Source organism: Schistocerca serialis, chromosome 8 (assembly GCF_023864345.2).
Source record: "Schistocerca serialis cubense isolate TAMUIC-IGC-003099 chromosome 8, iqSchSeri2.2, whole genome shotgun sequence".
In the NCBI taxonomy this organism is placed as follows: domain Eukaryota; kingdom Metazoa; phylum Arthropoda; class Insecta; order Orthoptera; family Acrididae; genus Schistocerca; species Schistocerca serialis.
The window spans coordinates 210,875,284-210,901,873 of record NC_064645.1 but is presented as its reverse complement, the minus strand read 5'-3'; the positions used below and the strand labels follow the sequence as shown (position 1 = coordinate 210,901,873).

The 26,590-nt window shown below is 40.8% G+C and overlaps 1 protein-coding gene across 1 annotated transcript in view; it reads left to right on the top strand.

Annotated features, from left to right (window-relative positions):
• Positions 1–26,590, top strand: part of LOC126416702 (cytochrome c oxidase subunit 6C) — a 94,010-nt gene that overhangs the window by 29,876 nt on the left and 37,544 nt on the right. The window contains exon 2 of the mRNA XM_050084509.1: positions 21,168–21,331. Within this exon, the coding sequence (XP_049940466.1) occupies positions 21,168–21,331 (164 nt within the window). The remainder of the gene's footprint in view (positions 1–21,167; positions 21,332–26,590) is intronic.

Here is a 26,590-nt window from a genome sequence, read left to right as displayed (position 1 = left end):
CAGGAGTAATGCTCTTATAAATGTTGGGAACCACTGGTTTACAGCATATTCCTGTTCGCCGATGTGTCGTTCATTTGTGTTTGGTCGTTTGTAAACCAGCTTATACGAGCATAATGTATTAGCACCACATCATGGAAAACCCAAAGAAACACTCAGCTTCCCCAATAACCCTTGGTTGTTCGTCATTATTGGTGGCACGGAAGACACATGCTTCCACTGCTTTCTTTACTCTTTTGTTCCGAGCTAGTAGTGATACACTGAGTACTCGTCTGTGGGACTAGGTGCTTTAAAAAATCATTTGGATTGGACCGACACAGTCACACCATTAATGGTGCTGCCTCACTTTGGCAGGCTTTTTGAATCGGGGTGAGGGGTCATGGTACCCACCGAGCAGTGACCTGTGTCGCATTCAAAATACTCTTTAAGATATTGGAAACTCATCTGTTACTAATTCACTTTTTCCACTATCACCTAGATTCTGACAGCTGGTCTTTGAACACCAGGGCTTCCACTTCTCTGGAAATACCCGTTACCTTACAGACAGATACTGTACCACTTCATTTTTGGTAATTACAACTTGTCTACCAGACTGGAAGTGTCTGCATCGCCTAACCAGAGTGCGATATGATGGTACATTGTTGCCGCATCCTGCCACCGTCTCAACATGGATGGTCACAGCATTCTTACCTTTCAAAAGCAGACATAAAAGTTATTGGAGGATACTCCATTTTACCATAGACTATGGCCCCTCTGCTGTTGTGCTATGAGACTATGGTGTGGGGATTTCAATGTGTACCAGGCCTGCAGACATGCACGTGCAAACAAACAAAAATTAATTATGTAATTTCATTGCCGGCCGGAGTGGCCGTGCGGTTCTAGGCGCTACAGTCTGGAACCGCGCGACCGCTACGGTCGCAGGTTCAAATCCTGCCTCGGGCATGGATGTGTGTGGTGTCCTTAGGTTAGTTAGGTTTAAGTAGTTCTAAGTTCTAGGGGACTGATGTCCTCAGATGTTGATTCCCATAGTGCTCAGAGCCATTTGAACCATTTTTGTCATTTCATTTTTTCATGGTGGTAATTTAAACTTAATATAAGGGGTGGTAAAAAATTTTTCGTTCTATGGTTGTACAGTCCATAATTGGTATGCCAATCAGGCAACGTTAGTGTGAGCATTGTGGCAGTCATATCTCTGATGCACCAGGTTGATGATACCTGTTTGGTGAACACTGTGCCCTGTTGCGAGAAGATGCCTGCTGCACATCCTCATCCAACTGAAATCGTCGACCCTTCAAGGCCTTTTTTAACACTACGAATACCAGAGGTGGGTGTGGGGTGGGGCAAATACTTTATGCTCATTTTTTTAGCTCATTTATGTTTTACAATTTTGAAAAACAAATTTATTGTTAGTAAGAATTCTTCTATCAGATTCCATAAATGTTTTAAATTTTTCAGTTAAACGTAATCCAGAAATAAATTTGTGTCACTTTTCCCAGTTGAGTCATATTCGGTATTCTCAGGTTCAGGACCTTATTTGTACATCAATATATCTCTAAAAAAGAATGTTGTGAGGAAAAACCAACAGCAAATAATGAAATTAGCATTTTGAGTTTTTTAATGATGGACACAAAGAATCCCCTGTCCTCCATATTTGTAGTAAATGTTATTGAAAGTGTTTGCTGAAAGTATGCTAAAGAGTTTGCTAAAAGATATTTGCAGGTTCTGGACCAGATGTACACATCAGTATCTCTTTCAAAAGTATGTTGTTAATATATGTCAACAACAATAAAGAAATTTTTAAATTTTTGTAGGTGAGCTTAAAATAACCCCCTCCGCCTCCCACCTCGATAGTGAGTGTTATAGAAAATTCATTGGTATTGCTAGGGGAGATGTCAAGACTAAAGGGTGGGTGCTTGAGTGTCTCCCATTTGAGTTGGCATAACTTCTGCTGGCCTCCCAGATTGACTGGCTCCTTGTCTTGAGTCGCGACCAGCACGGAACTTGGCGCACTATTCCACATCAGTGGTTTTTGACAGATGTGCCTCATACACTTTCACCATTCTCCATCGTCGGTTCATATATATTGGTGTTTGTCCTTCAGTAGCCAAGAAAAGAATATGTTGGTCCTGTTTGGACCCATTTCGTAATAATGTCACCACAATTCACGTGTCCATATTTACCAGATGCATGTCAGAAAGACACGAATGGCACACTAATCCTTTGCCAACATGTTGGTGCTTATACATCTGCACTTGAGTCACTCAACATTGCGTATATACTGCAGCAATGCTCTCAAATGGAACCTTTTTGATCTCCCCTAATTCTATGTCTCATACGTATGCTATGCAGGAAGTATCATTCTTCTAGAAATGGAGGTTATACTTAAGTTAAAAGCACTCTTGTCGTCAGGCCACAAGTGGCCCATCGGGACCATCCGACCGCCGTGTCATCCTCAGCTGAGGATGTGAATAGGAGGGGCGTGTGGTCAGCACACTGCTCTCCCGGTCGTTTTCTTTGACTGGAGCCACTACTATTTGGTCGAGTAGCTCCTCAATTGGCATCATGAGGCTGAGTGCTCCCCGAAAAATGGCAACAGTGCATGGCGGCCCGGATGGTCACCCATCCGAGAGCCGACCATACCCAACAGCGGTGATCTGACGGGAACTGGTGTATCCACTGTGGCAAGACTATTGCTATACTTATGTTAACTACTTACATAATTAACTGCTCTTAACTTGCCTGATGTCTTTAGGATAGAACCGAAAACAATCAGTAAATAGGTGACCCAACTTCATTATTTTTGACACTGTGTGTACAGTTACTAAAACGGGTTTTTTCTTCTTCTCATATCTAACGAAAATCCAGATATTAGCAGGTTAGCAGGACGAAAGTTGAAGGAGACTAACGTCGCATAGGTTCGGCTACATAGTATAATAGAGCACGCAGCGTTCTAGGGCAAGAAACAAATTAATAAATGAAATCACAACTGTGTGTAGTATTGTATTGTAAAAGCTGCAACAGCTGTGAAAACCAGTAGGCCAACGTTCATATCTGTTTTCCTGTTTGTTGGTAAACTTCATCATAAGGTGAATCCCAACAATCTACAGGGATTGGACAAAAACACATCAACATCACGAGAAATGCATGCTTGAACATATATGCAAATACTAGCCAAGCCTGCAGGTTGCGCTGCTATATTTGAACATGAACTGCGCTTCAACAATAACTGAAAATGTCGCAAGTGCCGTAACAAACATTGTTCTGTGTAGTTGTGAATGTATTATGTAGAAACCAAGTGAATTCGAGCGTGGGCACATTGTTGGTGCTTGTATGATAGGTACTTCTCAACCAAGGAAGCCGAACTGTTCTGCGTTTCAAGAGGCACTGTATCGAAGACACATACCACATAGAGCAAAAGCAGAAAAACATCATCCGCTAAGTCAGAACGTGGACAAAAGTGGGTGTTGAGCGTTCGTTGCAGACAGTCATTGAAGAGGATTGTGATGAAAAATAAGACAATGACAGCTGCAATAGTCACTGCAGAACAGAATGTCACACTTGTGAACCCTCACAGCATTGAAAACAAAACAAAGAGAGCTCCATAAGATGGGAATTGCAGAGTAAGCTGGAATTCCAAAAATCGCTCATCAGTGGTGCAAATTCCCGAATGAGCTAAAGACATAAAACCTGCACTATCAAGCAATGGAAAAGTCATTTGGCTGGACAAGACTTCATTCACACTGTTTCTGATGTCTATGCGAGTTTATGTCCCAAGAGTGAAACGTGGTAGCGGTTCGATAATTATTTGGGCAGCCATGTAGTGGTATTCCATGATAACTCTGAAATGTCGTTCATATGACTGTGTGCCCATTTTGGATGGTTGGGTTTATCCCATGATGCAGTGTCCCTTTCCTGTGTTCCAAGATGGAAGGGTCCCCGTTCACATAATTTGTGTCATCCAAGACTGGTTTTGCAAGCACCAGGATGAATTATTTCTTCTCCCCTGCCCATCACAGTCATCAGATCTCAATAGTACTAAACCGTTGTTGCTCGCTTTTGAGAGAAGGGTGAATGATGCTATTCACCTACAACACTGTTACTTGATTGTGCCACTATTTTGCAGGAAGAATTGTCTTAGGTCGCCTTGGAAACCATTCAGAACCTGTATTTATCCATTCTGAGGCGATTGGAAGCTGTTTTCAGTGCCAGTAAGTTTCCTACACTGTTTGTGGCATTGTAATATGTCGTGTTTTTGGAGTTAACATATTTTTGTCCTGACCCTATACATCTGGATCTATGTGGGCCACCTGTTAAGTCTATAAAAAAGCTGTTAGAAAAACATTGTTAGTACAGATCGTGTTGTTTCACAAAATATTCGCCATATTTATCTACTTCTGTACCGTACACATATGAAGCAGTTTCGAAAATATTGTTCCCAGTCGGATTTTGTTACCTCAGAAACATTGTTTGGCAAGTATTCAACATATTGTTGAGGAGATTAAAATCTCTGATACACATTTTTGTTTGACATAATGGAATAAAAACGAGTCGTTAGGGAAGATCAGTTTGGATTCCGTAGAAATGTTGGAACACATGAGGCAATACTGACCCTACGACTTATCTTGGAAGAAAGGTTAAGGAAAGGCAAACCTACGTTTCTAGCATTTGTAGACTTAGAGAAAGCTTTTGACAATGTTGATTGGAATATTCTCTTTCAAATTCTGAAGGTGGCAGGGATAAAATACAGGGAGCGATTTGTACAGAAAGCAGATGGCAGTTATAAGAGTCGGGGGTATGAAAGGGAAGCAGTGGTTGGGAAGGGAGTGAGACAGGGTTGTAGCCTATCCCCGATGCTATTCAATCTGTATATTGAGCAAGCAATAAAGGAAACAAAAGAAAAGTTCGGAGTAGGTATTAAAATCCATAGAGAAGAAATAAAAACTTTGAGGTTCGCCGATGACATTGTAATTCTGCCAGAGACAGCAAAGGACTTGGAAGAGCAGTTGAACGGAATGGACAGTGTCTTGAAAGGAAGATATAAGATAACATCAACAAAAGCAAAATGAGGATAATGGAATGTAGTGGAATTAAGCCGGGTGATGCTGAGGGAATTAGATTAGGAAATGAGACACTTAAAGTAGTGAAGGAGTTTTGCTATGTGGGTAGCAAAATAACTGATGATGGTCGAAGTAGAGAGGATATAAAATGTAGACTGGCAATGGCAAGAAAAGCATTTCTGAAGAAGAAAAATTTGTTAACATCGAGTATAGATTTAAATGTCAGGAAGTCGTTTCTGAAAGTATTTGTATTGAGTGTAGCCATGTATGGAAGTGAAATGTGGACAGTAAATAGTTTGGACAAGAAGAGAATAGAAGCTTTCGAAATGTGGTGCTACAGAAGAATGCTGAAGATTAGATGGGTAGATCACATAACTAATGAGGAGGTATTGAATAGAATTGGGGAGAAGAGGAGCTTGTGGCACAACTTGACTAGAAGAAGGGATCGGTTGGTAGGATATGTTCTGAGACATCGAGGGATCACCAATTTAGTATTGGAGGGCAGCGTGGAGGGTAAAAATCGTAGAGGGAGACCAAGAGATGAATACACTAAGCAGATTTGGAAGGATGTAGGCTGCAGTAGGTACTGGGAGATGAAGAAGCTTGCACAGGATAGAGTAGCATGGAGAGCTGCATGAAACCAGTCTCAGGACTGAAGGCCACAACAACAACAACAACAACAACAACAGGCAATAAATCAGGCCATTAATGAATAAGGACGTGTGAAGGCCACCTTGTCAGTTTAGAGGATATTGGGAACTCTTATTGTTAACTTAAAATTTTTTCTCGATTCAAATATTCATTCTCAGTACTTACGCACCAGCTGTTGTGACTCGTGTTAAGTAGAAGTATTGCATCGGCAGAAGTTGTTTGTTGTGAGAAAACGTTGAATTTCTTTTACCCTAAACAACACAAGAACAGCCAATAAGGAGCATGGGAGAGGACTCCTTGTCGGCTGCAAGAAGCGACCAGTGTGTCGGACCAACAGATGGATGTTCTCTCTGGCATTCAGCTAAGCATGACATCCAACCTCTCCTCCCTCTCCTAACTGTTCTTGGACGTCTGTTCTGCTATGAAATGACATGTTCCGTGACTACCGTATCTGGCTGGTGGTCTGTTCTTCAATGCCAGGGCATCTCTGATTGTACACCAATATTTCAGAATGTAATGCCTTTTCTGTAATTATGGATTTCATTCGATAGACTCTTCCTTTGGATGCCCAATCTCCTAATAACTATTAAATTTACTACGTTGCACCTGTACAGACAACCACTACTGTCTTCACCATGAACACTCATCCTTCCACTATTTTACAAACGACACCATTGGCTCTTCAACACCTTCACTCACTACAGTTTACATATGGCACAGCTTTGGTGATGATTGAAATTTTTCCATGCTGAAAGATTTTTTAAGAACAGGTTTCACATTTGGTGTGTTTTTCAGTTGCAGCCCTCTTTTTAAACATTGTCTGTAGGTGAATAAAGGCAATATGATTTTCTCACTGCCGCAGCTTGAAGGTCGCTGACTGACTGCATTAAAAGTGTAGGGGCTGCTCCGTCCACTATGTCCACTTCCCGTCCTACATGAAAATGGAAATCCATGTATACCTAAATAAACAGAACACAAGCACAAGAAGCAAACTCAGGATGTCACGAAGCATACCGTTTTCACAGTGCCTGTGTCCAACAAAATATAATTCTCATCCCACCAAACACTTCATGAACGACATGGCTTATTATATGTTTCAAACATACTTCACATACAGCTTTAAGTGCATATATATCTTGAATGGGTAGCTTGAGAGACGAAACATTGAAGGCAGCAGAGTCTAAAAAAATGGCTCTGAGCACTATGGGATTTAACTTCTGCGGTCATCAGTCCCCTAGAACTTACAACTACTTAAACCTAACTAACCTAAGGACATCACACACATCCATGCCCAAGGCAGGATTCGAACTTGCGACTGTCGCGGTCAGAGTGTAAAACACGACCTAGAAGAAATTCTTGGGAATCAGAGGATATATTGAAGTCAATTGATGAAAGGAGATACTGAAATTTAGTGCAAAAGAAACAGGTGGAAGGGAATACAGTCGTCTAAAATATGCCGAAGGAAAAAAATCACAACACCAAGAAGGATTTGTGCGACGTAAACGAAAGTTGGTAAGCGTGTTTCTACATCTGAAAGACGACGTCTGTTCTGATTTCGCACCAGTCGCATGAAAGTGGCATCAGTAGCGCCACTATGAGGATGCAAATCGGGTTTGCCTTAAATACATGCTGTAATGGTCATGATCGTTAGTTACCTTTGAGATTGGACATGTTAAGTTGGTGTTAGTTAAGAATGTCTTTAAGGTGACAAAGACGTCATTGTTAACACCTCTTTGAGTTTGAACGAGGGCATATAATAGGCACATGAGAAGTTGTATTTTCCTTCTGTCATATTGCAGAAAGAGCTGGCAGGACTGTAGCCACTGTACGATTGCTTGCAGCGGTGTTCGTGAGAATGTACGGTTGTAGGAATACTGGCATCCAGACAGACAATTGGTGCTATGTAGAGGGAAGACCATCACATTCGGCGTACAGCCGTGGTGCATTTTACTGTATCTGCAGCAGCAATTTGAGCAGTAGTTGGCACTACAGTGACACAATTAACTGTTTCAAATCGGTTACTTCAAAGATAGCTCATGGTCAGATGCCCTGTTGCATGCATTCCACTAACCCCAAACCACTACCATTTGCAACTTCAGTGATGTCAAGTGACGTCTCATTGGAATGCAGGGTGGAAGTCTGTTGTGTTTTCTGATGAAAGTTGATTTGGTCTCAATACCTGTGATGGCTGTGTGTTGGTTAGGAGGAGGCTGGTTGAGGGCCTGCAACCAACCTGTTAATATTGTAAACACACAGGACCTACATCTTTATGGTCTGGAATGCAAGTTTGTATGACAGCAGGAGCACTCTCGTGGTTATCTGATGCACCTTGACAGCAAATTTATACGCCAGTTTGGTGATTTGATCTGTTGTGCTGCCATTTATGAACAGCATTCCAGGGTGTGTTTTCCAACAGGATAATGCTTGCCTACTTACCGCTGTTGTGACTCAGCATACTCCCCAGTGTTGACATGTTGTCTTAGCCTGCTTGATCATCAGTTCTGTCTCCACTCATCACATACAGGATATCATGGACAACTCTAGCATCATCCACAACCAGCATTGACTGACCCTATATTGATCTACAGGCATGGAACTCTTTATCTCACAAACTGGTGTCTGACACCTGTGCAACACAATGCATGTATGTTTGTATGCTATGAATAGTGGCATGAATAGGGGGTGGGGGTGAGGATAAATTATATTATATAATGGAAACTGATTAATAATTGCTGCTTGATTAATCAAAAAAATTGAAAAGAATAATTGAAAGAAATTGGAAGGTACAAAAGTCCTGAGTGAACTTTAACTCACAATAATATCAACAGACCTTTAAAGTCAATACATTTTTAGATTATAATTAATCATTTAAAATTACATACTTCTTTTTCCTGCTACCTATGATAATACTAGTTCTGATTCGCCCCTCCTCTGGTCACACAAATTCTTCTTGTCTGCTTTGATCCTCTTGGTACAGGATTCTCGGCATGGGCAAAATGATCAACAGATGCAGTTATTAATAAACTTCGTCTCCCTAATAACTTTTACAACACTTCTTTAATGTACGGTCATAATACACGTTTTTGAACAATATAATGTGGCAGAACTCTTTATACATCCACCCGCTACTACTGATAGAGACAAACAGGTGAAGATACAGAAATTAATCAATTGAAGAGTGTATCTCTAATTGTTTTGTTTTTATCTCAAGATTATCACTGGTAAAAAATAGGCCAAAATATCAGAACCCTTCGAAATCAAAACTGGAGTCTGACAGGGGGACGGACTATCCCCACTGCTTTTCAATATTGTTGTAGAAAAGATCATCAGGGAATGGGAATCTCATATAAAAAGCTACCAAATTGATATAAAAAAAGAGAACTGAATTAAAGTCGAGTGCCTTGCTTTCACTGATGATATTGCAATTATCACCAATAACGGAACAGAAGCGATTCACACAGTGGTGAAACTACATGAAATTTCAAAAAAAAAAAACCGGACTACAGACATCTTATGAAAAAAAAACCAAATATATGGAAAGGTAGCCAGAAACTAAACCCCCTTTAATCACAAAACATGGTAAAATTGCACAAGTGTGCCATTTTAATTACGTCAGAGAAACTATACAGTCCTCAGGATTAAACCTAATCACCAATGAATAAAGAATCATCAAGCTCCAGAAGGCCTACAAGCTAACATGGATGCATTACAACAAGAACTGCATGTCGACAGATGCAAAATTAAGGCACTATAGAACACTGATTCTTTCAGAAGGAATCTATGTAGCTGAAACAATGGTGATTGATGGTCATTCAAAAATTAGGAAAATAAAAATGCAGGAAAGAAAAATTCTCAGGAAGATTTACGGGGCAGTCAACAAAAATGGTGTTTGGATGAAGAGACCACAAAATGAGCTCTTTATAAAGAGCAACACAGTAACAGATGAAATCGGAAAATGACGAACCTAATTTTATGCACATATCTACAGGATGGAAGACTCCAGAACAGCAAGGAAACTTTTCAGTATTATAACAAAGAGGAAATGCGGCACGGAAATGGCTGAAAGAAGTCCAGAAGGATCTGCTGCAGCTCAACATAGTTAAGATTATTTATTTCCAACTAGCTAGCAGTTTCATTACATACTCGAACACCAACTTATAAAAGACAGAGATGAAAAAACACAGTTTTACGCAGCTCAGATTCAACTTATCTAACATGCCAAAGATATAAAGCATCACAGATATGACAAACTTTGTAATTTTAATTTCCAATTTTAACACTTCCTCCAAATAAAAAATATGAAAAAAAAACCCACTAAATGTCATGCGGATTTAATCTTCTGCACTCCCAATTCCTTCATGCAGCATCTCAAATCAGACCATTTCCAATTTCTTGGTTAGTAGATCAGCTAGTTGATATGTCCCGTCGATGTGTTCTAATCCAAGATCCCCATTCAAAAATTTCTCTTTGATGTAAAAGTGGCAGACTTCAATGTGCTTTGGCTTTCAATGATACATTGGATTTTTAGACAACTTCACTGTATTTGCATTGTCGACACAGTGTGTGGGGTGCGTCACTTGTTTGGATGTTCAAGTCAGTTCATACAGCAACCTTTTCAGCTAGAGCAAATTCCTTTGCTCCTTCACTGGCTAATGTTATAGCAGATGTTGCCACTGTCTTTTGTAGTTGACTGGTCCATGATACAGCCCCATGGGAGAGTGTTGTGACAACACCTGTTGTTGAGTGGCTTGTATCCTTGTCACCAGCATAATCAGCATCACTATAGACTTTTAAAACAAACTGCATTGTTTTTGTAAATAATTCCACAAGTCATCGTATTCTTCAGATATCTAAAAATTCTTTTCACTTGATTCCAGTATTCAACTGCAGGATCTTCCATGGCTCTAGCCGCTTTGCTCACCGTAAAAGCAATATCCGGATGGGAAACTGTAGTCAAGTACATCAGACATTCCACCGTTTCATGATAAAGAACTTTGGCTGTGATCTTCTCCTTGACATCACTTTCTTCACATCCATTAACTGCTATTGACCCCTCTTTCATTTTGCTGTATTTTCTTACCTAAAAGGTTGTTGAGAGATCCCCTAGTTGTATGAAACTCCAACTTCAACATTTCCATGAACTCTTCAATATCCGCTTTATTGCTGCCCACAACTAAACCGTCATCAACATAGATTGCAACATATAAACAATTTTTGTTGCTCCGATGTTAGAAGAGACACAGATCAGCCCTATTGTTTCCAAATCCAGCTTTGTTCATGAAGTCTATGAAACACTTGTTCCAACAATGTGGCGCCTGCTTGAGACCATACAGACTTTTCTTCAGTAAACATACACGTCCAGTATCATCTTCAAATCTTTCAGCTTGTTCCATGTATACATCTTCTTCTAGTACACCATTGAGAAAAGCTGTTTTGTTGTCAAACTGGTTGAGTTTCATATTCTGTGCAGCAGCTACTACCAACAGGGTTCGAATCATACCATAGCGTGCAACAGGGCTGAATGTTTCTTCATAGTCAATTCCCTGCCTTTGTACATGTCCTTTGGTCACAAGTCGACCCACGAAACATACATTCCCATTTTCTGCAAGACCCAACCATTCTGCAAAACCTGTGTATCACTTGGGCAGTCAACTAATACCCAAGTATTATTCTCTTTGGGGGACTTCAGTTCTTCATGAATAGCCTCCAGACACTGAATTTTATTGCTAGACTGCAAAGCTTCAGTATAAGAGCTTGGATCCTTATCCCTGATTATAGGGGTTCCAGCCATGTACACACAATCTCCACTGGTCATCAATTCTGGTTTTTTCTTCTCACATTTGCTTCTTTGTTTCTCACTTAAACCTTTACTTCCTCCAGAACTTGACGTTGTGTCTAAATCTTTTTCCTCCTCACGTAATCATTCTGTCATTTTGTTATGATTGACGTTTTCTGATTCCTTTTTCTCATCAGAAGTCTCATTAGGTTCACTTTGTCTAATGGTTTCATCCTGAGCAACTTAAAATTCAGTAACATTGGTTTGCAGATTGCATACAACTTCAGCCTTAAATTTCACATCATGACTTAACACAACCTTCCCCTGAGATGGGATCCAGGCCCAGAAGCCACCTCTGTCATTCACATATCCAACCAAATGTCCATGCACAGCTTTGTCGTCTGACTTTGTGTGAAAATTCTTGTTTACATGCACATAACATTCTGTTCCAAAGATTCTCAGATCATTCAGGTATGCCTACTGGTTGTCCATACCGCAGTTCATATGGAGGTTTGTTTTCAGTAGAGGACTTCCAGTGCAATTCAAAAGGTATGTATCAGTATTGCATGCTTCTGCCCATAGTTCTTTTGGCAGTTTTCTGGGCATCAACATAGAATGTGCACATTCCACAATAGTTCGGGTTTCTCTTTCAGAAACACCATTTTGCTTTGGTGTTAAAGGTAGGGTGATGCAGTGCTCGATGCCTCTGTTTGCCAGCAATTCCGAGACATTCTTGTTATCAAATTCTTTTCCTCCATCACACCTGAACTGTTTAACAATATGACCATCTGTCTTCGCTTCATTCAAGAACTTTTCCAAGACTGAACTGACTTCACTCTTGTGCTTCAGGAAGAAAATTTTTCGAAATTTGCTAAAGTCAACTTTAAAACATACACAGTAACAAGATTTTCCAAGAGTTTCTATAGTCATAGGTCCATTTACATCAGCATGGATTTGTTCACCAGTAACCATTGGTCGATTCATTCGAGTCCTGAATGGCAATCTATGCATTTTATCCACTGCACATCCATCAAAAAATTCTTCTTTGCACCCTTCCACATTGATGTTCATCTGCTTCAAAACACTTTTCACATGTAGTTTGTGTTGGGGGCCAGATCTATCATTGCAAATTTGCAGCGTATTTGATGCTGTCACCAAGTTCACTTGAACTGATTGGGATTTTTTAAATACACGTATGTCAAGAACCATGATTGACATGACTAGTCATCATTGTTTCATCAGTCACTTTGTCTTCAATGTGAACACTTTTGTCATAAAGTCTTGTGCAGAAACCTTTTCGTGCAGCTGCTTTTACAGAGAACAAGTGAGCACTTGCTTCAGGAACATAAAGCACTTCTCTCAGTTCAGCATTCTTTGTGGAATTATTCAACTGAATCTGAATTTTCACAGTTCCCTGTCCATGAGCGAACATGCTTATACCTCTTTTCCCAATTGAAATCATTTCAGGAACAGAAAATTTTGTATAAGACACAAAATATTGTTTATTTGCTGTGATATCATTTGTGGCACCACTATCACAATACCAACTGTCGACTTCAAAATCGTTATTGACTGAGGCACCAAAAACATGTGCCAAAACTACAACATTCTTTTCAGACTGATTGATGCGAATGTTTTCATCTGACTTTTTCACTGAACTCTCTGCTGCCCAATGCCCTACCTGCCCACATTTATGAGATGGAAATATTCATTTGCACATTCCGGTTCTACATTTTTTTTCAACTTTTCACTATCGTCACATTTATTTCGCTGAATTTTCTTCTTAGGGGTACTGTGTACAACAAATGCAGCTGATTCAACCATACTTTGGTCACGCAAAGTGGTGTACAATTTTTCAATCAGAAGATTCACACTTTGATTTTTGGATGGAATTGTATCCCACAAGTCTTTAAAGTTGTCATATTCTTTGCCTAGCGTGGATAAAATTCGGCCATTTAATATTCTTTCAGACAAAACATTTTCTTCTTGCTTCTGCAGTTCATTGATCAAGTCCACAAAAAGTTTCTGCAATTTTGAGACATGAGTGGTAATATCCTCTTTGTCGTCATGTTGAACACGAAAAAATGACTATCAACATGTTCAGTCATTGCGTACCACTACACTCGAACTGTGCACATAATTTGTCCCAAATTTCACTTGCATGAGTGCATGTTAAAACGAGTTCAGCTACTGACTTCCCTAGCGCACTTGCTAATAAATAGCTGCTTTTGCATCGTCTTTCATCCACTGGTGATGTGCCGCCCTTTTTTCCACGTTCACATCGTCTCCCATTTCAGGACACTTGTTCATACCTATGACGATGTCCTCAAGTGCATATGCTCACAACAGCATCTATATAATGCCACTTACATTTTGCCCAGTCTTCAGATGCTTCAAACGTGTCCACATGTATTTTATTGTAACCAACGCTGCCTGCCATTTCCGTTGAACACACACAAAAATAATGGGCAAATTCACATTATTTGTTATAAATTCACGGGCGAGCAAAAACAAACGCTTCACTGCTGTTCATGCGCTGTCTGGGCCCATAATCTGTTAAGATTATTTATTTCCAACTAGCTAACAGTTTCATTACATACTCGAACACCAACATATGAAAGACAGAGAGCTAAAAACACAGTTTTAGATAGCAAAAATTCAACTTGTCTTACACGCCAAAGATATAAAGCATCGCAGATATGATGAACTTCGCAATTTTTATTTCCAGTTTTAACAAACATAAAAAATTTGAAGACCACATTGAGTGCTGGAATAAAATAACAAGTGTGAAGTTTGAGGAAAGAACATTGCACCAGCCTGGTAAAAAAATGGACAGAAGAACGGAAGAAGGAGCATTCTGAGAGGAGTATGATTCATTACAGCTAGTGTTCAATATTCTGGCGATGACGCTGGTTATTAATGTACCAGCATTTCACATTTGCAGTGTCTTATTTCATGCTTCCATGAACCTGTGATTTTAGAACATTAGTCATTTAAATACGTTACCTAGACAAATGTATTTAAAAAGTTTTGTTGCTCTACATTAACTATGTTTTGGTGTTGCATGTTTCTGTCAGTGTATGTGACTGACAGAAAGTGCAAAATAACTAAGCAGGAATGGCTATAGGACAAAAGCAAGGCTGTAGAAACATTTATAATTAAGCAAAAATAGCCACTGCTTATAAAATGTGATCTCCCAGCCTGGTGAGTTTGAAGACCTACCGGGAGGTATTAAAATCGAGGACAGCCGTGAACAGTGCTGCCACACTTGGGGGTGCTGGTGTTGCCAGTGGAGGCGCCGTCTCAAGGATATGCTGCCTCACCACCCTGCCAGCACCCGTAGCTGTCCTTTAAAGCCAGCAGCTCTGCCATCCCTCTTATGGGGAATTGAAATAAATGAAAGCTGTGTGGTCAGTTGTGATTTCTCTGTGCTGTTGTATTGATGTTGCAGCACGTAGTTGCATGTTTCTATTCTGATTTGGCTACATCTTAGGTTTTCGATCCTGTTTTACTAACTGGGCTTGTATTTTGTCCTGCTGTCTCCTTTGTTTGCCTTCTTCGTGTTGTTGTCCACCATTTTACTCCCAAGCAACTCACTGTGGCACCCTAGTTCTTGAGTCATTCCTGATCTTGTCAATTTCTAGTCACTATAAGTGGGAATGGGGTAAAACGTTAGCAGCATCCCATGGACAAAAAGTTCATACAACTCATGAGACAGCAACAGCACCACTAACAACAGATAGAGTTGCTGTGCCAGGAACTGGAGCTTTTAAAGGATCAGCTGCAGGTTCAGGATATCCAACCCCTCGAAGCTGTGGTCACTTCCCAGGCAGAAAGCTGTCCACCCACATTTCCGCCATTTAATGATGCCAAAGAGGATTGGGACATGTATATGTAGCTGTTGAAACAGCATTTCATTGCCATTCAGGTTTCTGATAATGCTCACGAATCCTCACTCTTCCTTTCTGGAACTTCCCCAGATATGTTTTTCTTACTAAAGAAGTTGGCTCTACTCTTGAATCCTGTCATGAAAATTTTCAAGGAGATGTGTTCACTGGTGTCAAATTTATTGTTCTCATGATTCCATGTGGTCATCTTGCATTTTAAATTGCACCAATACAACAAGCAACCTGATCAGTCATAATGCTTGTGGGTGGTGGATTTGCAAGGGTTGAGTTGACATTGTGATTTCACTTGCACATACTTGGCTTGCGAAACCCCATGTGCAGATACTTCGATTTGTGACATAGGAGTGCAGTTACCCTGATCTGGAAGTATGTACCATAGCCCTGATAATTGCACCCTCTTTCCAGATGACACTGGCAGCAAATGAGTGCTTCATGGCTCAAACCCCAGGTACAAATGATCCAACCCCATCTCGGGCAGAGTTCCTGTCAGTGTCTTCATGTTTAATTGGTTTCAGATGTGTCAATCACCTCTGAACCGCCAGTCACATCACATTGATGTAAGCAGCGGCATCCTGACTGCTTCACAGCACAATAATGTGTGCACTGTCTGGATCACTGGGCATACTGCACCAATTGTGGAGAAGATGGCATCTTGGACTGTCTCTCATAGATCATTGGGACAGTTGGATCGCATCCACACATCTATCAAGGGACAGTGCATGAACTTAAGACTGTTGTTCCCCACCGCTACCACCTTATTTATTAACCTAGTGAGTGTGCACCAGGATGTTCATTTTCAGGTGGACACAGGTGAAAACGTTCCTTCATAAACATCTAAACATATGCTTTTGTTCCCCTGATCCCCCCACCCAGCCCCTACGTTGGTTCCAGTTCAATCCATACCATTGTCAATTCACAATCACTGCTGCCTACAGAAAAGTCACATGGTTGATAACACTGTGGTCAATAGCCATTTTGCTGGCAACTTTTTTGGTTAGGAGGATGCCTTCTTACTGTTTTGGCACAGTTCCCTTCTGTAAACTTGACAATCTCTGTGCTGCCTTCATGCCTCATTTGAATCTGGCTGTAGGTGAACCAAAAATTTCCTGGCTTATATCCCCTTATGTCCAGATGCAGAATCTTTTCTTGTCACATGTCCTATTCTGGGCTCCTTATGGATGGCCATTAGGTGTGAATGTAATCACCTCCACAAAGCTGGGGTAACTGAACCAGTTAAAACCAATGCTTTGGCCATGCCACTGATAGTGGTAAAGAAGCCCAATGTCTTCCTCTGCCTATGCGGTGATTTTAAACCGAACATCAGTGTCCAGTCACAAGTGAAAACCTACCCTATACTGCGTACAGAGGACCTCCTAACAAATCTTGTCAAAGGTGAATATTTGTCTAAGATTGATCTTGCAGATTCACATTTGTAGATCCCACTGAATGAGGAAATTAAAATGCATATGTTAATCAACATTCCCTTTGGATTATAAAAATACAAGTACTTGCCCTCTGAGATCATTTCCACTCTGGCAAGCTTCCAGAGATACCTGGAACAGTTAATAGTGTCCAACCCTGCTTGTAATAATTACCTTCATGGCTTAATTGTCATGGGCACTATGCATCTGGACCATTTGTGCAACCCCTGCGCCCTCTTTACCTCGTTGTGCGATACAGAGCTCAAGTGTCATCTTCATAAATGCCAGTTGCTTCAGGAGCAAGTAGAATACCTTGGACACTGGCTCAACAAAGAAGGGATTCAGCCCACTGATGACAACAGCTTTCTATTGACTTTTTACCCTGCCCCAAAATTTACAAGAGCTGCAGTTTTCTTTTTTTGAACAATGAATGATTAGTCTTAAGTTTGTCTCACAAGTGGTCTATGCTGTGCATCTGCTTAACCAGTTCTGGAAGAAGGGCATTCGGTATAGGTGGATGGCTGCCTGTGAGTGTGCTTTCACACAGGTGAAGCATCTGCACTCGGCACCCTGCCTTATGCCACTCTCCATCATGTCCTCTGGTTGTGGCTGCTGATGTTTTCCATTATGACACTTGTGCAGCGCTGGTGCATAGGAATGATGACTGTATTGAGAAATGGATTGCCTATGAGTCAAAGATGCTGACACACATACTTAAGAAATACAAATCGAAAAGGAAGCTTTGGCAATAACCTTTGCGATTAAGAAGTTTTATGTTAACCTATTTGGGACCAGGTTTACCCTACTTACAGGCCACAACCTGTGGGTTTCTTGGCTTTTGAGTGTGGACAGTTGGCTTTGAGTGTGGACAGTACAATGCCTCCAATGTTGGAGGCTTTTCCTCAGCTCCTACAATTATATCATTAAATACTGTCCGCCTTGATAGCTGAGTGGTCAGTGTGACAGAATGCCATGCAAATGGGCCCGGGTTCGATTCCTGGCTCCGTCGGAGATTTTCTCTGATCAGGGACTGGATGTTGTGTTGTCTTCATCATCATCTCATCCCCATAAACGCCCAATTTGCCGAAGTAGCATCAACTAAAGGGACTTGCACCAGGCAATTGGTATACTCAACGTGAGGCCCTAGCCACGTGACATGTCTTTTTTTTCCATTAAATACTAGCCTACAGTAAAACACACTAATGCAGATGGTCTCTCTCACCTGCCATCAAAACCAGACCCCGCATTTGACCACAGGGAAATCTCCTGTTTACACATAGAAATGAAACAAGAGTGTGCCTTGGACGGACACAACTACTCGCATTGCTAAATGTAGGTGTCACAAGCCTATCTTACTGTGCATCAGCCACGCGGCCTGAGGCGCCTTGTCATTGTTGATGCAGCTACCCCTGTCGGAGGTTCGAGTCCTTGCTCGGGCATGGATGTGTGTGTTGTCCTCAGCGTAAGTTAGATTAAGTAGTGTGTGAGCTTAGGGACCGATTACCTCAGCAGTTTGGCCACATAAATTTCAAATTTATTGTGCATCATGCACTGTGTGTTCCAGAGGTTGTCCACATATTTTTCCAAGTCTGCTGATCCTCAACTCTGGATCTGGGCTCTACTCTCCCACTGTCTGAGTCATCTCCAACATTCTTGTACTTGATGCGGAGGCAAATAATCATCGTGCCATCATCCTGCCTATCATGCCTCTTAAGTTTTGCAATTCCTCCATTGGACTATAACATGGATGAAAGCCCTCACAAAGTGACATGCCTGTTGGCCACGACTAAACAAAGACGTGGAGGCCATGGTGCACAGCAGCTTTTTGTGCACCTGACATCAGACTGCTCTAATCGCAGTCTCCCCCCCCCCCCCCCCCCCCTGCCCCCGCCCATTCCCTGGGGCCCCATTCATCTGGGCTTTAATGGTCCCTTTCTGGCCTCTACATGGCTTATTGTTGTGGATGCTTTTTCTAACTACACCTATGTGGTCAGCAAGGCATCCACCACCGGTGACACCACTCCCCACAATGCACGCTAGCCATCAGAGGGGTTTCCTTGCTCTATGTGTCAGGCAGTGGACCCCAGTTCATGGCGAGAACTTTTTAATGGATTTGCACCTCTAGAGGCATCAAGCACTTGTATAGACTGCTGTTTCACTCATCCTCAAGTGGTGAAGTTAGTATATTGAAACAACAGATGTTTAAAGCAGTGGGCACTTTCACCACCACAGCTGTGCTGCTGATGTTTCTGAGCATCTACAGGACCACCTCTGTCCACTCACCTCCATCTCCTGGCCACACAGCCAATGGAATCTCAGTTACAGCACACCGAGTGCCACACGCTTTCTGTGGGCTCAATTGTGTGACCACAATCATATGGGAAAAACCCTCATGAATGTCAGCCGTGGTGGTTGCCACCCATGGGTGGCACTCCAAGACATTTGCTACTCCCTGCATGCATGCAATTTATGCTCCAGGGCACCAGTGGTGATTCTTGTGGATGTGAGCATGGAAGTGGAGGTCTCAGTCCAACCACTGTCCTCTTAACCGTTGTCACCTGTACTGTCATTGGCCATGGCACCATGCCCCAGAATGTTGTCAGGCAAGCCTGTTTCGTCCTACCAACTGATGGGCTTCTGTGCCAAGACTCCATTTGTGCCATTGGTTTGCCCTCCAAGTGTCATCCAGGTGCGACAGGAGTGAATGTTACCTAAGTATCAGTCTAATACGGCATGATTGCAAAATACAGAAGAATGGAAAAATGGTAGAAGCTGACTTAAGAGAAGATCAGTCTAGGTTCTGGAGAAATGTATGAAAATGCAAGGCAATACTGACCCAATGGGTTATCTTAGAAGATAGGCTAAGTAGAGGAAAACCTACATTTATAAATTTGTAGTCTTGGGTAAATATTAATTGGAGTACACTGTTTGAAATTCTGAAGGATGCAGGGGTAAAATGCAGCGAATGAAAGATTATTTGGAACAGAAATTAGGTGGCAGTTACAGGAGTCAAAGGGTATAAAAGAAAATGGTACAGGGCTTTAGCCTACTTCCAATGTTATTTGGTCTGTACATTCAGCAAGCAATAACAAACAAAGGAGAGATTTGCAGAGGGAACTAAAGTTCACGGAGAAGATCCACAAAGTTTAAGGTTTGCTGATGACATAGTAATTCTGCCAGAGCTAGCAGAGGATTGAGAAGAAAAGTTGAATGGAATGGGTGTTGTCTTGAAACAGAATAGAGAATGAACATCATCAGAAGTAAAGCAGGGGTAAAGGAGTGCAACTAGATTAAATCAGATGATTCTGAGGGAATTAGATTAGGAAATGAGACACTAAAAGTAGTAGGTCAGGTTTGCTGTTTGGACAGCAAAATAACAGATGATGGTGAAAGTACAGAGAGTATAAAATTATGATTGCCTGTATCACGGAAAAAAATTCCTGAAAAATAGAAATTTGTTAAAATGTAGTAAAATTTAAGTGTTAGGAAGTATTTCCTAAAGGCATTTATATGGAGTAGCCTTGTGCAGAAGGAAAACTTGAATGATAAACAGTTCAAACAGGAAGAGAATAGAAGTTTTTGAAATGTAATGCTATAGAAGAATGCTGAAGATCAGATGGGTAGATTGTGTAACTATTTAAAAGGTACTGAATAGAATCGGGGAGAGAAGAAATCTGGGGCACAACCTGACTAAAAGAAGGGATCGTTTTCTGAGACATCCAGGACTCACCACTTTAGTCCTTGATGTCTCAGAAGTTATTTGGAAATGAAGAAGCTTGGACAAGGTGGAGTAGTGTGGAGAGCTGCATCAAACCAGTCTTTGGACTGAAGACCATTACAGCAACAACAACAACAGTATCAAGCCTCACAATTTCAACAGTGTTATAATTTTATACAACATAAGATGGAAGTATGCATTCACCATTATAATAAATACTCATAATTGCACCATAATTGTGAACACTGTTCTGGAGACTATGGCAGTTGGCTACCTGAACTTGAAATGGGTGGACACTGGTTCTAGTAAAATGTTAATTATTATTATTATTATTATTATTATATTTTTTTTTTTTTGGTGGTGGGTGTGATCATGATTGCCATGGTCCTCTCTTCTTATCTACACATGGATGTAAATGTGTCCACATTTTGCCTTTTGGAGAGTTATATTGTGGAACAATAAAAACAATGAAAGTAGAATTAGGCTTGACGAATTGTAAATTACAGTGTTACAACAAAGAAGATCCCCCTAAAATGACACAACATTTGAATTTTGTGCTGCACATACATCTGATTATTGTAATAAATCTTTGTGAATACTAGTTTCATCTAAGTTAAACCTCGGGTTCTGTGCGTGTAGATGACTGACTGTGGAGATTTACCCAAACCAGAGATGAGAGGACTTGGATTAAAGCATGCCAAACGTGGCTTTAGCTTTGGTCTGGCACTGGCCATAGGTGCAGCTCTGTCATACAAGATATTTGTAGCTTCTGCAAGGAAAAGGGATTTTGCAGAATTTTACAAGTAAGTATTATGTTTCTTCATAATGAATTACTAGGAAATAAATAATGTCAAATGAAATGAATTTGGCTGCTCTGCTGTTCCAGGACGAATCATCAGTATTCAGGGATATGAAAGGAACAATCATTCAGAGCAGAAAGTCTAGTAAACATGGGCTCAGAAATGCGTACCTGAAGAGCTGCTCATAGCTCTCAAAGTACTTTGCTTCAGATGATCATTCCTGCTGTATCCCTGAATACTGACCATTCCTCATGGGATACCCTGTATTAGTACTGCATTCCAGACCAAATGTAACCTCAGTAAATGAAGTACCAACTAATGTAATGATGTTTTGTCTGATTTTAAGTTTATAGTATATTTATGCAATTTCTTTGTATTCGGAATTTATGTTGTTATGTGGCAAAGTCAAGTGATGTTCCGGTCAGGCTGATAGCACAGTTATGAGACCAAGAATTTTAGATTCTAAGAACTGCAAACAATAATCTGTAGATGAAGAATTACATATCTACAGCCACATTCATGTAACTGATCTGCAGGTCATACATTAGTATTTGGCAGAGGATTCGTAGAACATTTTTCAGAGTACTTCATGACTGCTCCACTCTGAAATAGCACAAGGGAAGATATGAGCACCCAAATCTTTCTATACGAGATCTGACTTATCTTATTGTATTATGATGGCCATTTCTCTCTATGTAGATGCGAATCAATACAATATTTTTGCATTTGGAAGAGGAAATTGATGTCTGAAATTTCTTGAACAGATCTCAACAAAAAAAAAAAACACATTTCATATATGGTACATGTGATTCTCTATCCTATATTTCATCGTAATACAAAACATGTTACCTTTATTTGACCTTTTTTGATGTACTCCATTGAGTCTATCTGGTAACGCCAAGAGGAATAGTATTTCCAATGAGAATATTGAGTATAAGAAGGATTACTTTAGTAGAAGAGATGCTAAACATTTAGCCTGCTAAACGTTTAACATGCTTCACAGTCTTCAGTGAAAAGCATCTATTTGATCCTGCATATTTTGTAATAAAATCTATTTACCTCCTGTTACAGGGTGTACACGACCCGGGACAACCGGGAGGTCCGGGAAAACCCCGGGAATTTTTTTAGAATTCCGGGAATTTTTCATTGTTTTAGTTTTCAGTTAAATTTTTGTAACTGACTGGTAAGAACCAGTACTCTAACAAAGAATGTTACTGCATCTTGCTACTGCAGAATAATACTGCAGCAATAAAACAAGAACGAGAGAGAAAAAAATGAAAATAAAACTTAAGTTGCAAAGGAAATGCATCATATACAACAACAAAACACAGTGCTCATATAAGCGTCTGCCAACAGCTAAATGTGTCAAAAGGCTTTAGGAAGACTATGCAATGCTTCATAACAACAAATTGCCTCCAATGAGGGTGACGTCACAACTGTTTACATTAGATTCGTTTGAGTAGTTGTGAGCGAGCTTATGCGCATGTGCAGTTTAGTCGCGTATGAGTAGTACCACAGTCTAACATAGACTGTGGAAGTACCTTCTTCTGCTTCTGGCTACAGAAGTGTGGCAGTTAGCTGTATAAGTAAAAGCAGCAAGCAGCCAGATGCTATCCAGAAAAATTTCACTGGCGCGCCTAAGCCGTCAGATTCACATATGCGCAACAGGCCTGGAACTACGGTAGGGGGCAGGGGCAAACCGGGGTGTCTGCCCTGGGCGTTTAGGCAGGGGGGGTGTCAAATTCATATTATTGAGGAAAAAGACCTTGTATCACGAAGCACCTAGTATCCAGCGTACGTTGGTCTATCGACTACTCGTATGATTTTGAATGCATCACTGTTGGTTTTTGAACGAATTGTAAGTTGATTTCTGAATGTATCATAAGTTGATTTTTCAATGCGTGCATAGTGTAAGTGATGTCTCTGGCAGGGGAATCCCCGTCACATCTAGAAGTAAACTTATCTGCAGACAAAAGCGGACGGGTCTATACGAGCTGAGCGGAATAAAGCCAAACGGGTGAATGCGAATCGTTGTTTATGTGGTTGAGCGGGTTTGCAAATAATCAGCGTTTTTATAAATAATAGAGAAATCCATAGATTCAGACTACCAGAGTGGAAATAAACGACTAACAGGAATACAAATTGTCTTATCTGTGTATCCAAGAGATTGAAATTTTGACAGAAAATTTTTGGCCAGACTGCTACACTACTAAGGACCAGTTATACAGACCCCGACTAGCAGCCGCTAAAGTTCTATTCTGGGATCAGCATGGAAAATGCGTTGTATGAACAGGTAATAACGCCTAACCGGAGAATAAATGCAGGATACTAAACCGGTGATTGTGGCAGGGTTAGTGAAGTTAACGAGAATAAGTTTTGACACTGGCAGGAATAGTTACAGAATTAGTGATGACAAGAGTGTTTTTTAGACAGAGGAAGGAGAAGAAACAGGGACTCTCACAAATTACGGAAGAATATGACGATTCCAAATTTATATAAAAATTTTGTACTACTACTCTTCGATCTCATGCTTCAGAAGCTAGTGAGTATGAATGAAACGTGAAACTATTTCCTAACACAAAACTTTTTGCTTTTAGTAGGCTTAATAGGCATATGATATTGGTGCTTCGTGAATTATATTCTGTCGTGTTATAAAAATGACGATTTGTGGCAAAACAGCCTTGTTTATTTGGTGTGTCTAACAATTGCTGCAATATTGGGCCTATTTCATTTTATCTAACAGACAGTGACAAAATACACGTAATCAGATTGGAAAGCCACACCAGTCTTGGGTACTATTTATATTAACAGCTTTTCTAGTATTAGACAACGACATTTCGTTTTTTCATTTAGCAAAATGTTCACGAACTTTGATGAGGTAATAGATTGTTTCCCAGAAAGGAAAGTATGCCACATAAAGCTGTGGCAAGATTAGAGAGAAAAAAAAAGCTAGGACTTAAGGATTGAAGAAATGTATACTGTCTTGTTTGTCTCTTGTCTTTACTCATTTTATGTATCCTATATTTAATTTTATGTCACACAAAACAGCAAGTTGTTAGATAATAGGCAGTAAAAAGTGCAGATTTTCTGAAGAGTTCTTGTTCTTTTGATTACAAATAATCCCATTCGCTGTTAATTACAAGATTTTTTTAAAGGGGCAGGCTGTCAAACCAGCCGACTGGGAGCAGGAGAGGCACCACAGGAGATTTTAATTTCCACTGGCCTGAATATAGTTTGATGGCACCCATTACAATTACACATTTGAATTCCACAGAGTGAAATACAGAGGCATGCGATGGAAGAATGCTGTGTGAAGAGGCGTGGCACTGCACTTCAGCACACAGACCAAATCATGTGTCTTACATTTTCTCAAACATATATGTTTTATGTAGCAGACTATTCAGAAAGATGTGAGCTACAAAATGAAGATATTTTTGAAAAGTTGATTTTTTAAATTTTTGGTGTCCTACCTCAAACGCTCGAGGGAGGGGGAGCGCCACTATCTAATACAGGGTGTATACGACCCGGGACAACCGGGAGATCCGAGAAAAACCCGTGATTTTTTTCATCCGGAAGAAAACCGGGAAAAACCTGTGATATTTTAAGAATTCCGGGAATTTTTCATTGTTTGAGTTTTGAGTTAAATTTTTGTAATTTTGACTGGTAAGAACCGATACTCTAACAAAGGATATTACTGTATCCCGCTACTGCAGAATAATACCTCAACAATAAAGCATAAACAAGACGAGAAAACAAAAATAACTTAAATTGCAAAGGAAATGCGCCATATACAGGGCTATTACAAATGATTGAAGCTATTTCATAAATTCACTGTAGCTCCATTCATTGACACTGGTCACGACACACAACATATACGTAGAAAAACTCATAAAGTTTTGTTCGGCTGAAGCCGCACGTCAGGTTTCTGCCGCCAGAGCGCTCGAGAGCGCAGTGAGACAAAATGGCGACAGGAGACGAGAAAGCGTATGTCGTGCTTGAAATGCACTCACATCAGTCAGTCATAACAGTGCAACGACACTTCAGGATGAAGTTCAACAAAGATCCACCAACTGCTAACTCCATTTGGCGATGGTATGCGCAGTTTAAAGCTTCTGGATGCCTCTGTAAGGGCAAATCAATGGGTCGGCCTGCAGTGAGCGAAGAAACGGTTGAACGCGTGCGGGCAAGTTTCACGCGTAGCCTGCGGAAGTCGACGAATAAAGCAAGCAGGGAGCTAAACGTACCACAGCCGACGGTTTGGAAAATCTTACGGACAAGGCTAAAGCAGAAGCCTTACCATTTACAGTTGCTACAAGCCCTGACACCCGATGACAAAGTCAAACGCTTTGAATTTTCGGCGCGGTTGCAACAGCTCATGGAAGAGGATGCGTTCAGTGCGAAACTTGTTTTCAGTGATGAAGCAACATTTTTTCTTAATGGTGAAGTGAACAGACACAATGTGCGAATCTGGGCGGTAGAGAATCCTCACGCATTCGTGCAGCAAATTCGCAATTCACCAAAAGTTAACGTGTTTTGTGCAATCTCACGGTTTGAAGTTTACGGCCCCTTTTTCTTCTGTGAAAAAAACGTTACAGGACACGTGTATCTGGACATGCTAGAAAATTGGCTCATGCCACAACTGGAGACCGACAGCGCCGACTTCATCTTTCAACAGGACGGTGCTCCACCGCACTTCCATCATGATGTTCGGCATTTCTTAAACAGGAGATTGGAAAACCGATGGATCGGTCATGGTGGAGATCATGATCAGCAATTCATGTCATGGCCTCCACACTCTCCCAACTTAACCCCATGCGATTTCTTTCTGTGGGGTTATGTGAAAGATTCAATGTTTAAACCTCCTCTACCAAGAAACGTGCCAGAACTGTGAGCTCGCATCAACGATGCTTTCGAACTCATTGATGGAGACATGCTGTGCCGAGTGTGGGAGGAACTTGATTATCGGCTTGATGTCTGCCGAATCACTAAAGGGGCGCATATCGAACATTTGTGAATGCCTAAAAAAACTTTTTGAGTTTTTGTATGAGTGTGCAAAGCATTGTGAAAATATCTCAAATAGTAAAGTTATTGTAGAGCTGCGAAATCGCTTCAGTCATTTGTAATAACCCTGTACAAGAATGACACACAGTGCTCATGCAAGCGTCTGCCAATTGAAAATGTGTCAAAGGCTTTAGGAAGACTATGCAGTGCTTCATAACAACAAATTGCCTCCAATGAGCGTGAAGTCACATTTGAGTAGTA